This window comes from Saimiri boliviensis, chromosome 8 (genome assembly GCF_048565385.1).
Source record: "Saimiri boliviensis isolate mSaiBol1 chromosome 8, mSaiBol1.pri, whole genome shotgun sequence".
Lineage (NCBI taxonomy): Eukaryota > Metazoa > Chordata > Mammalia > Primates > Cebidae > Saimiri > Saimiri boliviensis.
The window spans coordinates 104,297,818-104,314,745 of record NC_133456.1 but is presented as its reverse complement, the minus strand read 5'-3'; the positions used below and the strand labels follow the sequence as shown (position 1 = coordinate 104,314,745).

General features: G+C 41.6%; 1 protein-coding gene across 1 annotated transcript in view; it reads right to left on the bottom strand.

Annotated features, from left to right (window-relative positions):
* ST8SIA6 (ST8 alpha-N-acetyl-neuraminide alpha-2,8-sialyltransferase 6) overlaps positions 1 to 13,189 on the bottom strand; it is a 137,798-nt gene extending 124,609 nt beyond the window's left edge. Inside the window, exons 1-2 of the mRNA XM_039478854.2 lie at positions 12,767 to 13,189; positions 12,178 to 12,276 (exon numbers count right to left, since the gene is read on the bottom strand). Of these exons, the coding sequence (XP_039334788.1) occupies positions 12,178 to 12,276; positions 12,767 to 12,867 (200 nt within the window). The 5' untranslated portion in view covers positions 12,868 to 13,189. The remainder of the gene's footprint in view (positions 1 to 12,177; positions 12,277 to 12,766) is intronic.
* Between the last annotated feature and the right edge of the window lie 3,739 nt (positions 13,190 to 16,928).

The window sequence follows — 16,928 nt, the reverse complement described above, 5'->3', positions numbered from 1 at the left end:
TTTGGACATTTTACATCTGTAAGCTTTTGTCTATGATCCATGTAGAAACCATTCTTCTGTGCAGGGTGTAATGTAAGAATCTAAACCTGTCTTTCTGCTTACAGAGTTCCCATTGTGCCAGCACCATTTGTTGGAAACTATCCTCGCTCTACCATCTGGAAGTCCCGCCTCTAAATTTGTTAATTAATTTAATTACATTTCATTGGAAAGAATCTGTCAAACTCAATAAAATTAGATTTATTAAAAAACTTACTTGAAAGTTCTACATTTGAAATTGGTCCTAAAAACAAGCTCTATTTTTTATTGTTTGTATGGTAAAGACAATATAAAACAATCTTTTTTTTTTTTTTTTTTTTTGAGATGGAGTTTTGCTCTGTCACCAAGGCTGGAGTGCAATGGTATGATCTCAGCTCACTGCAACCTCCGCCTCCCAGATTCAAGCGGTTCTCCTTCGTCAGCCTCCTGAGTAGCTGGGATTACAGGTATGTACCACCATGCCTGGCTAATTTTTGTAGTTTTTGTAGAGATGGGGTTTCCTCATGCTCGCTAGGCTGGTATCCAACTCCTGACTTCATGATCCACCTGACTTAGCCTCACAAAGGGCTGGGATTACAGGCATAAGCCACCACACCTGGCCAAAACAATCTTTTAAAATGTTATTTATGTCTCATTCTGCCAAAACACACTCTTAAGAAACATGGAAGGAACCTTATACTCTGGGCAATATTTAGTAAATGCAATATTTTCCAGGTTGTTACGGCTTTTTCCAAGAAACCAGCCCAAGGTTTGCATATGTGATTAGTAATATACTGTAAAATCAAAAATTTTATGTGAAGACTTTTTAGCTTAAAATATGCCATTTTTATTCAAAATGATCTTCTAGAAACCACCCAGTGTAAACCTGAAAAATACTGAATTTCTGACTTAGAGATGCATTTTTTAAAAATCATTGTTTTTCTAAAGTTACATTTCTATACACAGTTTCCATTGATCTGTAGCTTTTCAAAGAGTATTCAAAACCCTTCAGCAGCAAGAGTGCTAACATTGACTGAAAAGATATGTGATCCTTAATCTCCTAAGTTTTTATTTTAAAAAAATTATCCTAAGTACAAATATCATAAGACTTTATACCAGCTTATTATTCAAATTCTTTGTTAATATACAGTTTGCCTTTAAGAAATAATTATAGATATGGGTTTTCAACTCTGCAGGTTTAAATCATCCTCTTCCGATTATAAAATGTTATTTTGTATGTTCACACATAAGCACACAACTATAAACTCTGCCTATTTAATTATGTAAATCTCACTGTCTGTCTATCCTATAATACAGCACAGTAAAGTGTACCTCCAAAAACCTAGACAAGGCAACAAGACTCCAATCCCAAAAAGCTGGTGTTCTAGATTATAGCTGGAGTACAGTGGTGAAAAAGATAGACAAGGCTCCCACCTCCCAGAACTACAATCTATTGCATGTATAATATTCCCTAGATATAGGAAACATACGTACTTTGGTATCCCCAAAGTGAATCTGGTGTGTTAGATGAACTCCCAGCTCAAAAATACAAAAATATGCCTATAACTTAGTGTGCAAACAGTAAAACCACATTGGCAAATATAAATATGTAGGATATAGGTGTCCTCCTTAAATAGTTAAGTACCCACAATATTATAAAATACATATTATAGCCATGAAAGATACCTGGGAAACACCAGGTTTTGGAACCACGCATTTATTTTATAGAGTTAGGAAACAATGGAATATAATCTCAAAAAAAAATGTGGAATACAAATATAGCTTCTAAAGGCAGCATTCCAACAGAGGTTTCAGCAACCAGTGAGAGACTTCAATCATTTGCAAAATTAATGGTCTCTCTACAACCTCAATTTTTTGGAATGCTACAGTTTAAAAATTATATGGTAGAGAATTTCGGTGTATTTTTCAATAACAACAATAACTAGCAAGATAACAAAAAATGTTTTACAGTAAATGCAAAAGCACAAGTTATGCCCTATAAAATTATCTTTAGAAATAATTATGCCCACAGATATGAATGTTCCTGAGAATTAATGACTGATTATCTCTAGCATGTACAAATCATTCTTAGGACTTGGTGAAAAATAATAATAAATGTGTTTAAATCTGAGAGCATAGAAAAGATGGACTTAGCTGTGGACAAGCTGAACTCCTAAGTGTATGTAGATAAATATGCTATAGCAACGACCATCTTCTGGGCGGCAAAGGAAGCTATAAAACAAGGCATCGGAAAAAAGAGCATCTTTCTCCTGTTTACCCAAAGCATCAGTGGCTCTTTAAAGGGCTTTTCTTTTTGTCCTGCAAATGAGAGATTACAGAACCCTCGAACCCTTAGATCACAGAACAGTCAAAGACTAGTGACTCTGAAAGGAATCGCTGCACTTGGCAAAAGAGGAGATATATTTCTTTCCTTTTCTTCCTTTCATATCCCTGCTGCTGTATCCAAGCCTCCGGTCTCATTATTTCCACTGTTAGCACCTAATATGCCAAAATGTCCGCTTCTCTATAACCACCTCTCCAAGGATATTTTTCCTGCCTCCACTGGGCAGTCAGGTTCTTTTCTTCTTTCAAATGTATGCTAGTACCTGTTGCCTTAAAAGAACTGTCTAAGGCCGGGCGCGGTGGCTCACGCCTGTAATCCCAGCACTTTGGGAGGCCGAGGCGGGTGGATCACGAGGTCAAGAGATCGAGACCATCCTGGTCAATATGGTGAAACCCTGTCTCTACTAAAGATACAAAAAATTAGCTGGGCATGGTGGCACGTGCCTGTAATCCCAGCTACTCAGGAGGCTGAGGCAGGAGAATTGCCTGAACCCAGGAGGCGGAGGTTGCAGTGAGCCGAGATCGCGCCATTGCACTCCAGCCTGGGTAACAAGAGCGAAACTCCGTCTCAAAAAAAAAAAAAAAAAAAAAAAAGAACTCTCTAATAAGGAGGTACTGAATAAACACACAAGAGCAGACAACATACCCCACTAAGGAAGTCTTGATTTATGTTGCAAGGAAACCAACCACCTTTGCTTTAACATACATGTGTGAATGGTATCGTCTGCCAAATGTTGTCTCTTGAGTCATGAAAAGAAACGTCCCAGCCTCTTTGTTAAGAGAAGTCTGTCAAGTAAGTAGTAGAGTTATATGAGTGAGACAGAAAATAAAATTCCCCCTCCAACAACCTCTGAAATGGGAGGTAGGCATGCAGACACCATTTCTTCATGAAATCCTGCCCTGTTCCTCTACCCACGACACAAAGGAAAGGGAATAGCAGGGCATTTATTTGCATCATTCACACTCTCCCTGGCTCTCCTGTCCATGTGGAAAGACACCTGTAGAAGCTCAGGGGTGACTGCAGCTCATACTCTGTAGCCCTCTACCTGGGTCAGCTGCCCTGGACAATTGCACCTGATAGCTTTTCCAGAGCAGAGCAGCCAGAGAGGTGACAGAGAATGAAAGCACTGGGAAGCAAATGTGAAACCCATTTCCAAACAAGGAAGGCAAGGAGAAAAGCAAGTCACACAAGAAAAGAGATGGAGGAGAAATCCCTCTCAGTCTTAAAAGAGAAGGGTTGCAATTTAAGACGGAATTAGAACGTAGAAAAGGAACCAGAATGCAAGATTTAAAGCCTCTTTGCAAAGCATTTCGGAAACCAGACTCAAGGCAACTTTAAAGCATTCTCAATGTTTAAAATCAGGACACATATTAGTATTATTACTTCAAAAAGCAAAGACACAACCGTGAAAAAGCTTTTATTGCTCACGGAAGTAAAATCCAATAGCCTTCATCTGTTTGGAGCATGGGGTGGAAAGGAAAGGGGCAAAAGGGTAAAAATCAAGTATTCTCGAGTTAGGTTTAGTTTCATGGTTCTTTTTTCAAGCTCTAGTTCACACTCATCTTGAATTTTCCAAAGCCTGTAGTTATGATCCCATTGTGAACATATGCAACAAAAAATGCCGAATAAAACATTATTACATCTTTTGGTATAAGACAGCAGAGAGTAAACAGTGCCTGATTTTCTCTCTTCCAGACTATTTACATTCTTACAAACAGGCACAAGTCTACACAAAATGACAAGCGCACATTTTGATGGCAACCGATCAGCTGCTTCAGAAATGTGTCTGGCTTGGAGAAGAGATATCATTGACAAGAGCAAATATGGAACCACTCTGAGGAATTACTAGCTCCGATGTAAATTTTCACCTCAGAAACAGACCAAGTCCAGAGAGAAAAAAACTAGAGAGGTTTTGATTCTCCTCCCACTGTCTGCCTTTCTTTATCGAAGAATAGGGAGCCTGCCCCAACTGGAAAATCACGTAGCTTCTCCCACACAGGAAGCGATCTGCTGCCGGAGGCAGAAAGGACTGTTTGGGTGCCTCTGTCCCTAGTGCTCATTCATTTCTCTCTTACCACATCCTCTTGAGACTGCGTGTTGATTACACTATATTCTATTGTATTGTATTGCATTATACAGCAACACTGAAAGAATGAAAAGAAACAGGAAAGGGAGTCAATCGGCCATTGCACCCCGGCATAGGAAGAGGGTGGGACAGATAGATACTGGGACAGCCCCGTGAGCCTAGCCCTCCCAGGGTTTTAGATGACATTTGTCAGGCACCATTCCTGGCAGCAGCAGCAGCAGATCAGGGTGACCAGGATCACCTAGGAATACGGGTACTTCTGACAGTCATGAAACCAAGGCAGGAGAGCAAGAGATAGCTTTGGGGTCTGGTATCCAAAAATTCAAATTAGTAAATTTCATGTTATGTGTATTATATCACTTTAAAGCTCACATTTTAAACATTCAGGGGTTTAAGGGTTATATGGCTCTGGTATCCATAATGCTGCAAAAATGGAAATCTTTTAGTCCCCAAGGTGGACAGCGAGAAGTCCTAAGTCCGCTGATCTGATAAGCACAGTGGGACAGAGGACTCCTCATCTGGGGATATCCAGGTTGAAAACAAATAAACAAAAATCATAAAACTTATGAAAATATTCTATAAAGTAGGAAGAGACCATTGCTCTTAAAATGCAGAGAAAACTCATACTTTTGAAAAACGGTTTGCAAGAAACAGGAAATCTTTAAAAAACATTCCCTTCATGTTCTCAATGAAATATAAGAAAACACAAAATAACAAATGGAAACTGAGATGTAAAATGCTACTTAGATGCTTTCCGGGATGGAAACCGATACAGTAAGATTCAGGCTGAAAGAAAATAATTGTAAATAATAAAAATGTAACCAATTTACTGTTTCAGATAGGGCACAACAGAGAAGTGACACTTTGGAAAGTAATTCAGTAACATGGAAGATAAATTTGAGAAGCCATTCCAAAAAGCAGAGGAAAATGACAAAGCCAAAATCGAAAAGAGAAATAAAGTTATTAACTTGGGGAGAGAATGGTGAAGAAAAGACAAAGAACTATGCAACACAGAAAATGAAGATTCACTTCATAAAACAGAGGAAAAATGTCTACAAAGTTTTAAGAATAAAAAGAGAAAAACAGCTGGGCACTGTGGCTCACGCCTGTAATCCAAGCACTTTGGGAGACTGTGGCGGGTGGATCACCTGAGGTCAGGAGTTCAAGACCAGCCTGGCCAACATGGCTAAACTCCATCTCTAGTAAAAATAAAAAATAAAAATAAAATAAAATAAAATAAATTAACTATAATCCCAGCTACTTGGGAGGCTGAAGCAGGAAAATGGCTAGAACCCTGGAGGTGGAAGTTGCAGTGAGCTGAGATGGCACCATTGCACTCCAGCTTGGGTGACAGAGCGAGACTCTGTCTCAAAAAAAAAAAAAAAAAAGAAAGAAAGAAAGGAAAGGAAAGGAAAAAAGATAAAGCTGTGATCAAATAAGAGAACCCAGGTATGAAAAGTAAAAATTGTGGCCAGGAGCGGTGGTTCATGCCTGTAATCCCAGCACTTTGGGAGGCCGAGGCAGGCAGATCACCTGAGGTCAGGAGTTCAAGACCAGCTTGGGCAACATGATGAAACTGCCATCTCTACTAAAAATACAAAAATTAGCTAGGTACAGTGGTGCACACCTGTAATCCGAGCTACTCAGCGTCAGAGGCAGGAGAATCACTTGAACCCAGGAGGCAGAGGTGGCAGTGAGCTGAGATTGCACCACTGCACTCCAGCCTGGTCAACAGGAGTGAAATTCCATCTCAAAAAAAAAAAAAAAAAAAAGTCTCCTTAAAATAATAAAAACTTTCATGAACAACAACAAAAATCGTGCCCTAAATATTTAAAGTTTCACAACTATAATACATATTCCAATGCTAAAAATAGTAGACTTATGCAAATAGATACTAAGCTTATGACCAAGAAAGAAATAAAAACAAAGAACTGAAGAAATGGGGAGGGGATCATTTAAAATGATAAATTCTAAGCACTGAAAAGAGATTCTAAATAGTACTAGGTTGTTAAGCAATAACTCCATTCAAATAAAAACAATTTTTCATATGAAAAGTATATAATAAAGTAATAATTACTAACTGAAAAACCCACCACTTTGCTAAATGACCTTCAAAACTATATAGATTAATTTAGCGACTATTAACATTTTTTAATAAATTTTGAGATGGAGTCTTGCTCTGCCGAGGCTGGAGTGCAGTGGTGCAATCTCAGCTCACTGCAACCTCCACCTCCCATGTTCAAGTGACTCTCCTGCCTCAGCCTCCTGAGTAGCTGGGATTACAGATGCCTGCCACCATACCTGGCTAATTTTTTTTTTTTTTTTTTGAGACGGAGTTTCACTCTTATTACCCAGGCTGGAGTGCAATGACGTGATCTCAGCTCACTGCAACCTCCGCCTCCTGGGTCCAGGCAATTCTCCTGCCTCAGCCTCCTGAGTAGTTGGGATTACAGGCACATGCCACCATGCCCAGCTAATTTTTTGTATTTTTAGTAGAGACAGGGTTTCACCATGTTGACCAGGAAGGTCTCGATCTCTTGACTTTGTGATCCACGCCTCGGCCTCCCAAAGTGCTGGGATTACAGGCGTGAGCCACTGTGCCTGGCCTAATTTTTGTATTTTTAGTAGAGCAAGGGTTTCACCATGTTGGCCAGGCTGGTCTCCAACTCCTGACCTGAAGTAATCTGCCTGCCTCTGCCTCCTAATGTGCTGGGATTATAGGCCTGAGCCACCTTGCCCAGCCTAGTTTGAGGATTTCTACTCAGCTTTAGCAATTAGCAAGTATGCACAAGCCAAAGTCCTTCTGCAGATAAAAAAGACCACAGGAAAGGGAGAGAAAGGCCACTAAGAGAAATAGCAGGTGAACCTCTCTAGAAAAACAGAGATGTGAAGGTGAGGTCCCCTATCTCTGGTAAACCCCTGGTTCAATAATCCCAGATGGGCCAATGAAACAGACACCAACAAAACAGGACATTCAAAGAATAACAGCAGCTGCTGTCCAGGAAGTCACAGGCTGCCACACAATCCCAAATCATCACCACAGATGTTTAAAGCCAAAATGGATAGCTGCCACCAAAAGGTGCCAAATCATAGCCAAGACATGGATGTTCTCATGGAACTCAAATTAGCTAGTTATACAAGCTTGTGCTGACCATTTCACTAATCTCACAACACTTCAACTCCTCATTTCTAATGATTATATACAATTTAGAAAGTATTTTTAAAAATCTAAACATTATATTTAGAAACTGAAGAAATGAGTCCAAAGCTGCATTCAATGGAAAATTCATAGTATTAAAATATTTTTGTTACGAAAAAAGGAAAGAATAACATAAATAAATCAAGTATTCATTTCAAGACATTAAGTTGAAAAAATAGAATATTTTTCAAAGATAAAAGTAACATAAAGGAAATAGAACATGGAAATATATATACATATAAGTTGAGACATAAATCCAAGAGCTAGTTATTTAAAAAACAAGCAAACCACTGAAAACCCAAAAGTTATTAGCAAAAGAAAGGATCCATTGTAATGGAGTTATATTTTGAAAACTAGTAGTTTATTTTTCTCTTTTGCCTTTCTGAGTATATGACCTTCCCCTAGTCAACTTGGTTTCAAGTTCTTTGCAGGGAGGAAGGAGAGATTAAGACATTTTCCTAAAAGAATGCAAAGAGAGAAAATAAGGTAATAATCCACTTTAGACATGTAAAATAGAATTTTCTGCAGCCGTAAGAGAAGATATTCCAAATTCTTTTCACTCTCCCGCTTTAGCACATTAATCATATTACGTGGAAGACACAGCTCCTTGAATATTCCCAATCTTTTCCCTCTGGTCCCCACAATTTATCATTAAGGCTTGAATTTGAGTTAGACCTGGAGCTTTGCATCAGGGCAAATAGAATACGAAACAGAAGAGGGAAGCCCACACATTTCTGTAATTGAGTCAGTAGGGGGAAAGAGAAAAAAACAAACAGTTCTGGCTTGTAGAGGGAGAAAGATGGGGGCAATAAAAAGCTAGTGGCAAGAGTAATAACGAGGACAGAAGGGCTTTGCTTCCTCCTCCAATTAGGATTTTGAAATTCATCACTTCTTGGGCAATACCCCATCCTGAAATAAACAAGAGTAGGGTCACATCTACTTGGTGGAGCAAGTAGAGGGAAGCCCTGATACTTAGTTTTCTGAACTAATTTTGGTTCTTATATGTTTAGATGAAGCCCAGAAATATGTGAGAGGCTGGCTGTGAAGCTAGCTAGCAACAGCTGAGTGAGTGGCATCATAGCAAATGTCACAGAGAGACAACCCAAGATAGGACCAAAAGAGAATCTTTGCCAGATCCCTGAAAGGTAACATCAGTAGGATCTCAGGTGAGGCCAAGACAGCCAGGAGCACCACCAGGTGCAACACCTGAGGGAAAAGAAAGAGCCACAAGCTGCAGGTCTTATCACTAACTCTCAACAGGATGCCTGGCCACCAGATGGAAAAGGATGCATGCCATCAGGTAGATTAGAATGAAAAAAAACCGTGATCATGAGCTCCAACCCTTGACTTGACCACTGCATCACCTAAGGTGCCCTCCCTAAGACACCTGAATGTCATTTTTTTTTCTTCTGGTGAGACAGAGTCTTGGCTGGCCACCCAGGCTGGAGTCTGGTGTCACAATCTTGGCTCATTGCAACCTCCCCTTAACAGGTTCAAGCGATTCTCACATCTCAGCCTCCTGAGTAGCTGGGACTACAGGTGTGTGCCCCCACGCCCAGCTAATTTCTGTATCCTTCAGTAGAGACAGGGTTTCACCATGTTAGCCAGGCTGGTGTCAAACTCCTGACTTAGGTGATCTGCCCGCCTCTGCCTCCCAAAGTGCTGGGGTTACAGGTATGTGCCACTGCGCCCAGCCTGCTTGGATGGCATCTTAAAGTGAGAAGAGATGGTAGAAGCAATCTGAGAGCCTCGGCATTTGTTCTCAGAAAGAATAAATATTGCCGGAAAGAGTCTCTTAAATTGTCACATCTAAGCTTTCACCTGGATCAAACGTTTTGAAAACACACACACACACACACACACACACACTCACACACACACACATCATCTTTCCCAGCACCTATGACAGGTAACACAGTGGGAGATTACACGTGTGGGATTCTGCATTCCCCTGGCCTGGCTTTCACTCTAGACTCCAGAATGTGTTAACTCTGTGATTGTGGGCAATGTACTTAATCTTTTTGCTTCAATTTTCTCATCTATAAAAATTAGGGTAACAATAGTTTCTCTTAGTATTTTTTAAGGATTAAATGAATTAAAGGAAAAGTGCTTATTCCCAATAGCAAAGTCATAGAATCAGCCTAAATGTCTCTTAACAGAGGACTGGATAGAGAAAATATGGCATATATACATACCACATACTACAACTCGGTCAGAAGAAAAGAAGGATTTAACGTCTTTTGCAGCAACAGGGATGGCACTGGACGTCATTCTTTTAAATGAAGTAACTCAGAAACAGAAAATCAAATACCACATTTTTTTGGAAGTAGGAGGTCAATCATGGGTACACATAGACACAGACTGTGGGATATTAAACACTGGAGACAGAGGTGGGAGAGTGAGGTGGGAGCTGAGAAATTATCCATTGGGTACAATGAGTACACCCTGTTTGCGTGATGGTTTCACTAAAATGCCGACTTCACCCTTAGTCAATATATCCATGTAACAAAAATGCACTTTACCCCCAAACCTATTTCAAAAAAAATTTAAATTAAAAATGTTAAGCGTTAAAAAAAAGAAAAAAAAATGTTAAGCGCTTAGATCAGTGTCTGCCCTCAGAAGAGTTCATGCAGCATTTGCTCTCCATATTGCTATCAGCGTCATTGCCATGGGGTTCATGGGGGAATGTCAGACCAGCTCCAGAAAAATGAAGGGATTACAATTTCTCTATACAACCAAGGAGTATGGTGGGTTAAAATTTGCACCCCTGCTCCATAAATAATCAAAATCATAAATGATAAAGGGGACATCATTGTCAAAAGACAAAGAGGCTTTTACAAACACAGAACAATGGTATAAATTTTTAAATGCTTAATAAAATGGGCCTTGTTCAGAATTATGAGTTAGGTATATTAGCCCAAGAAGTAAGCCAAGTAGAAAAGAAGTATGGCAAAAGAAACTGAAAAATTCGGCAAAGAATTACCTCTAAAAACGACCTGAGATCAAATCATTTAATGAGTACATTCTTTCAACCTTTCCCAAAAGGGCAACCCTAGAATGGGTAATAGCCACGCAACTTGGGAAAAGATGGAATGCTTCCCAGTTCATCAAGAAAGCTAGGCTACCTATAGTATGCCAACCTGAATAGAATAAAACTATAGGACACTATTTTTCTCAAAAGCTTTTGTTACTTCAGGAGGTCCGAGTGCCTCTAATATGCTGTGAAATTGCACTGAAGGGGTGGCAGCCGTGGTGTTCCTCACTTCAGGGTTTCTTCCAGCCATTTCCAGACCCTTCTTTAGAGCCTTGCTGGAGCTGCCTGGAGTCGTACCGTCAGATTAAGGTGGATCCAAGAGCCAAGAATATAGAGAAGCATGCACAGAAGAAAAAGGATTTGCAAGAGATAAAAAAAGGAAAAGAGACCGTATAGGAGATTGCAATCATAATAGCAGTGCTAAGGCAGAAAGCAGTACATTCTGCTTGTGAAAATGTAAATTGATTCAAGCCTTTGAGGAAGCAACTGACAATGTGACTTAGAAAGTAAAGAGTACATACTCTTTGACTTAATAATCCCAACCTCTATCAGTCCATCCTGGACAATTAATTTGAAATGAAGATAAAGATTTACATACAAGGATGCACTTCATAGAATTACTGATGGCAAACAAAATGAAACAAAAACAAAAAGCAACCTAAATGGCTGAAAATGAAAACTGTTAAATAGATTATGGCACGTTCAGATGATAAATTATGAAACAATCAAAAGCAATGTTTTTGTGGCGGGAGGGAAATGTAATGACAGATGTAGGTCTATGCTTTTTTACAAAAAAAAAAAAGTCAAAACATAAGCTACAATGTATAATCTCAGCTCTATTTTTCAAACATATGTATATAGAAAAGACTATTGGAAGAAATACAGACCAAAACCAACCTGAATATGGTCTCTGAGACGTAAAGACTCTGAACGAGTAACATTTTCTTTTATACAGTTCTATTTTCTAACTTTCTGCACAAAGCCGTATTACTTTTACAATCTGAAACAAAAACAATGACTGCCTATGAATAAATACACAAATGAAGGATAAGAAAAAAAATTAAGCCTCCAATCACTAAGGGCAAAATCATTCCTAGCACACAGAACAAACCTGAATCTTAACACGGGTGCACTTTAAAGCATTGAAAACAAAAAGCAAACCAACCAAATCCCCCAGTAAAGACAGGCTGAGCTGCCTCTCTCGGGGGATTTTCAAGACACCGTCGTGGAGAGGGAAACTCAGCACCCATTTTTCAAATGCAGCTGTTGGAGGATTCCCCCTTGATTAAAAAACCATCCATATCGAAGGAAAGGCTTAGAGGATTGAGTGTGAAGAGCGCAGCCCCCACCCCCAGGCCTCTCCAAACACGCACACTCTCAAGCTTAAGCGCGTCGTCCCAGCCTGCCCACTCCAAGCGAGTCCAAGCCGGTGCAGCCACGCCCCGCGTCCGGCTCGCAGCCCCGGAGCCCCAGTCGGCCCGCGCTGGGCACCGCTGTACCTGTTCGTGGCGCGCGGTGCCGCGGTCGCCGGGCTCCGGAGCGTCCTCAGCGCCGCGGGAGTGCCGTGGGTGGCTTCCCTCCTTTCCTCCACCGCGATCCTGCACAGCCGGGGAGAAAACTTAAGTTGCTACACCCCGCCGGGAGCCGCTAGCTGACAGGCTGGGCGTAGCGCTCCAAGCCTGGCGGGGAGATCTCGCGCTCCCCGGCTCTCCGGCCAGATCCCCAAACCCAGAGTTGGAAGAGCCTTAGGGCGGGAAGAAAGAGACAGCAAGGACCAGAATGGGGAGCCCGGGATCCTGCTGGGGAACCCGACGGCAGGTCCCGCTCCGCAGCTGCCTTGCCCACAGCGATGCGCGCTAGAGCCCCCGCAGCCCTGACCGGTCCCTCTACTCCCCAGGCGCTGCCCACCGCTCCAAGGGTCTCCTGCTGGCGACCCCCTCCCCCACTCCTCTCTCAGGCCGTCGCCGCTCGTCGGCTGCTCCCCGCCGCGGCCAAAAGTCTCCGCACCCAAGCGGAGGCAATGAGCGGCTTGGGGGTCCGGGGACGCCCGGCGCGCGGTTCGCGGCGCGCGGCGGGCAGGAGGGTTACCTGGCGCGGGCGGGCGCGTCTGCCGGGCACCAGAGCAGGCGCAGCAGCAGCAGCAGCAGCAGGCTGGGGAGCAGGGCGAGCAGCGCGCCCCCCGGCCGCATCCTGAGCCACAGGCGCCGCCGCCGCCGCTGCTGCCGGGGCGAAGCGCAGCCCGGGCGGCCCTGACTCACGGCTCCCGCCACCGCCGCCTTGGCTGCAGCCCCGCGCACCCGCAACGTTCGCAGGCGACGGCGAGTGGCGCCCCCAGCCCAGCAGGCGGAATCTCCGCTGCGGGCGGAGGCAGAAGCCGCGTCCGGGCTCGCTCCGGGCTCCCACCCCGGCCCTGGCCGGCGGAGCTCCGCGCTCGGCTGGCAGATGACGATTCGCCGAGCTCGCCGCCTGCCCTCCCGGAGGCGCTTCGAGCTGCTGCGGGCTCCGGTCGCCGCCGCCACTGCTGCCGCCGCCGCCGCCGCCGCGCGGGGTCACCTGAAGGTTGGGGCGCGGAAGCTCAACTCCGTGCTGATTGGGCTCCAACTTTTCTGCGCCCTCGCCTCGCCCCGAGTGCCCGCGCGTCCCCCGGAAGCCCACGCAGCCCACCCAGCCACACTACAACTCTGCCTGCAGAAAGGAGGGGAGAAAGGGGCCGCTTCAAAAACTTTCAAAACTGTGCAGTCAGTCGCTCGGCCAGATCCTCCCACGCATGAAGCAAGCTGGGGACTGGGGAATTGCTGGGTGGATCATGACACTGAACAGAAGCAGTAACCTGTGCTTACTTCACCTAGATTCAGAGGGACAGCCAACTGGTATCAGGGACTAGGAGACTTTCAGGCGTGAGCACATGACTTAGCCCCTGCCTGTGTTTGCAAATAGTTTTATTGGAAACCCTCCATGCCCATGACTTTGTATTATCCATATCTGTATATGGCTGTATGACCTAGGGCTGCCAGGGCAGAATTGAGTAGTGGTGACAGAGGTGGCATAACCCATAAAGCCTGAAATATTTGCCATTTGAAGCTTTCCAGAAAACGTTTGCATACTGCTCTTAAATAAGCAAGAGGGCATTAGCTTGAGGCTGTCTCTACTTTGAGTCCCCACCTAACAATGGAAACCTACCTTAGGTTGTAACAAACAGAGGGCTCCTGGCCAATCACATGCAGCCAACTCATTACATCAGGCCCGGTAAGGCAGTCTGCATGGCTATAGCCAGTTTCTCTACTGTGCTTCCAACTTTGGCCTATCCGGCTTTGTTGCTCACAGCGCTGGGTGGAACTCACTGGACCTCCTCTGGCTGTGAGTGCTGCCCAATTCATGAATCCTTTGCCAAAATAAATTGTGCTAAATTTAATTGGTCTGATGTTTTTCTTTTAACACTGCTATGGGTTGAATGTTTCTGTCTCTATAAAATTTGTATGTTGAAACCCTAATCCCCAATGTGATGTGGTGGTATTTGGAGCTGGGGCCTTTGGTACCCGATTATTTCACGGAGTGGAGGTTTCCTGGTGGAATTAGTTCTCTCATAAGAGCAGGCCACAGAGAATTTGCCTCCTCTCTCTGCTCTGTGCAGTGTAAAGACACAGCAAGAGGACAGCTTTCTGCCAAGCAGGAAAAGGACTCTCACCAGAACCTGACCATGCCAGCACACTGATCTTGGGCTTCTCACCCTCTAGAACTGTGAAAAATAAATTTCTGTTCTTTTGGTCACCCAGCCTATGGTATTCTTCTTGTGGCCACCAGAACAAAACCACAGTCTAGATCATATTGGTTCGTATCTCATTTACAAGTATCTCATCTATTGCAGGAGAGTGATCCAATGACGCTATGAAACAGACTGGCTCTCCGATTATTTATTTAGAAGTGAGTCTCAATTCTTTATACCCTAAACTATCCTGACTGCCCAAGCCCTCACTTAGCCACTTCCCTAGGTTTTAATTCCATTGTGGTTAGATGTGGGCTTATAAAACTATTCACTCTTAATTTTGTATAGATTTGAGATTTTTCCAAATGCAACTCTTGGATTCTCCCATCTTGGGAGTACCTTGATAAGACCTTTTGAAATGACTTCAGTTTTGAAAAGGCTTTGATAAGTTCACTTTCCCAAGCAACAAAAATATTGTATTTCAGCTGACTTCTCTGGTCTTCACCTGAAAGAGGCCAAAGTGAGAGCCATTTCGGAGCAACCAGGCCGGACAACTAAATAAAGCTGTCACCAGAGATTCCATTGCAGGAAAACATATGTCAAGAAAAGAGATAGAAGTGTCCCTCATCTCTCTCTACTAATTCTGGATTTACTCTAAAAACATTTGGTTGAATACAAAGCAGAAGTTTGCACATAGTGACTGATCAATAAATGTTTGGTCAATTAATAAAAACACATAAGATCTAGTGTCATTTTTAAAGAGAAAATAGAGCAGAAAAACTAAAAACAAATGTGACTAGGAATATGATTTCATCCTATAGCTCATCATTGCTGTTAATATACATACTAATCAAGAATACAAATAGGATTCTACTTTTACATAAGACTAACGTTTACAGAGATTCGTTTCCTTTAGATGAGTATGACATAATAAAGTAATGCCATATTCAAGGAGTGATAAAATAATGTAGTAATCTAATTCTACATATTTGAAAGTTTAAGCCCTCTGTTAAATAAGTAGAATATGGCACAATTGTCCAGAAAATGAAGAACTGCCTGGATTTGAAAGATATTCCCATTTTTATCTCAATGCAGAAAATTGTACAGAAAACTAATGCTGAACATGGTTTGCAGAAAAAGAAAAAGGCATTATTGTATCAGCCAGGAAGCTGCAATTTCACCTAATTTACTAAAGTTTAATATTTCAGCACAGCTGGGCTCAAGGCAACAGCAGAAGAGTCAGCCTTGCACTGGGTTCCCTAAACACCCTTGCTGCAAATGAAGTTACTTTTTATCAAGCCAATGGCTATCAGCAGGAGACTCACAAAAGCCCATTTTAATTGGAAAACCAAGTGTAAATTTGCAATGGGAATTCTGAGCCCAGTGTTAAAATTTGACAGTAGGGAACTTTACCACAGCTTTCTAATTTAAGACTTGGGTGGGTAAGATATAAATTATCTTGCTTATCCTTGAGAGATAAGGAAACCTGACAAGAACAAGATTCCTTAGTATTATTAGCCATAGAACCACTACTGGAAAAGTGTGCTTTTGGTAATTTAACATTTGCAGGTTTGACTTGCAACCCTAAAGATCTATGCCATGCAGTAATTTGAAATACAGCTGAGGCCAGGAATTGAAACACAAACTAAGGTTGACATCCAGACGCTGCTCCCAAGCTTGTGACAAGTGGCAAGCCTACGTCACTCACCCAGTCCACGCCACATGGGCCTCTCATTTGGCCTTTGTTATTCTCTATTCAGCATCATGAATGTCCTTACTTTCATAAAATAATTTTTAAAAATGATTGGGCAGTTTTGATATATAAAAAGTGTCCAGGCCTATGGAAATCTTCTTGAAAGTTGGTTTCTGATATGGAATGTAAGGTTTTTATATTTGGCTGACAAGTGACCTTCCACTAAAAAGGTGAGTCAGGGGAAAGTTAGAAATGTGTAAGATTTTCATAGGTGTGGCTTTGGGGATTCAGAAAGATGAATCACAAGTATCAAGTGATTCACTTGATATATACATAATATATATACACACATGTTATGTGTATATTATGTATATATATCATATATAATGTATATATACACACTATACATTATACTATATGTATATATACATTACATATTATGTATATATACATAGCATATTATGTATATATACATAGTATGTACTATACATATAATATATACTGTATTACATAATATAGTATATACATATAGTATATACTATGTGTATAATGTATATATACTATGTATATATAGTGTGTATACATACATTATACTATGTATATAGTGTGTATAACAGATAGGTTATATGTCATGTATATAATATACACTATGCATATACATTGCATGTAATATGCATCTGCAAAATTGTTATTATATAATAGAATGTATATATTATGTATAATATATATTATGTATATACATAATTATACATTGTATTATATATATAATGTATATAATATGTATATAATACAAATGTATAGAAACTATATATACATATATCTGTTTACATAGTATGTATATATACATATATAGT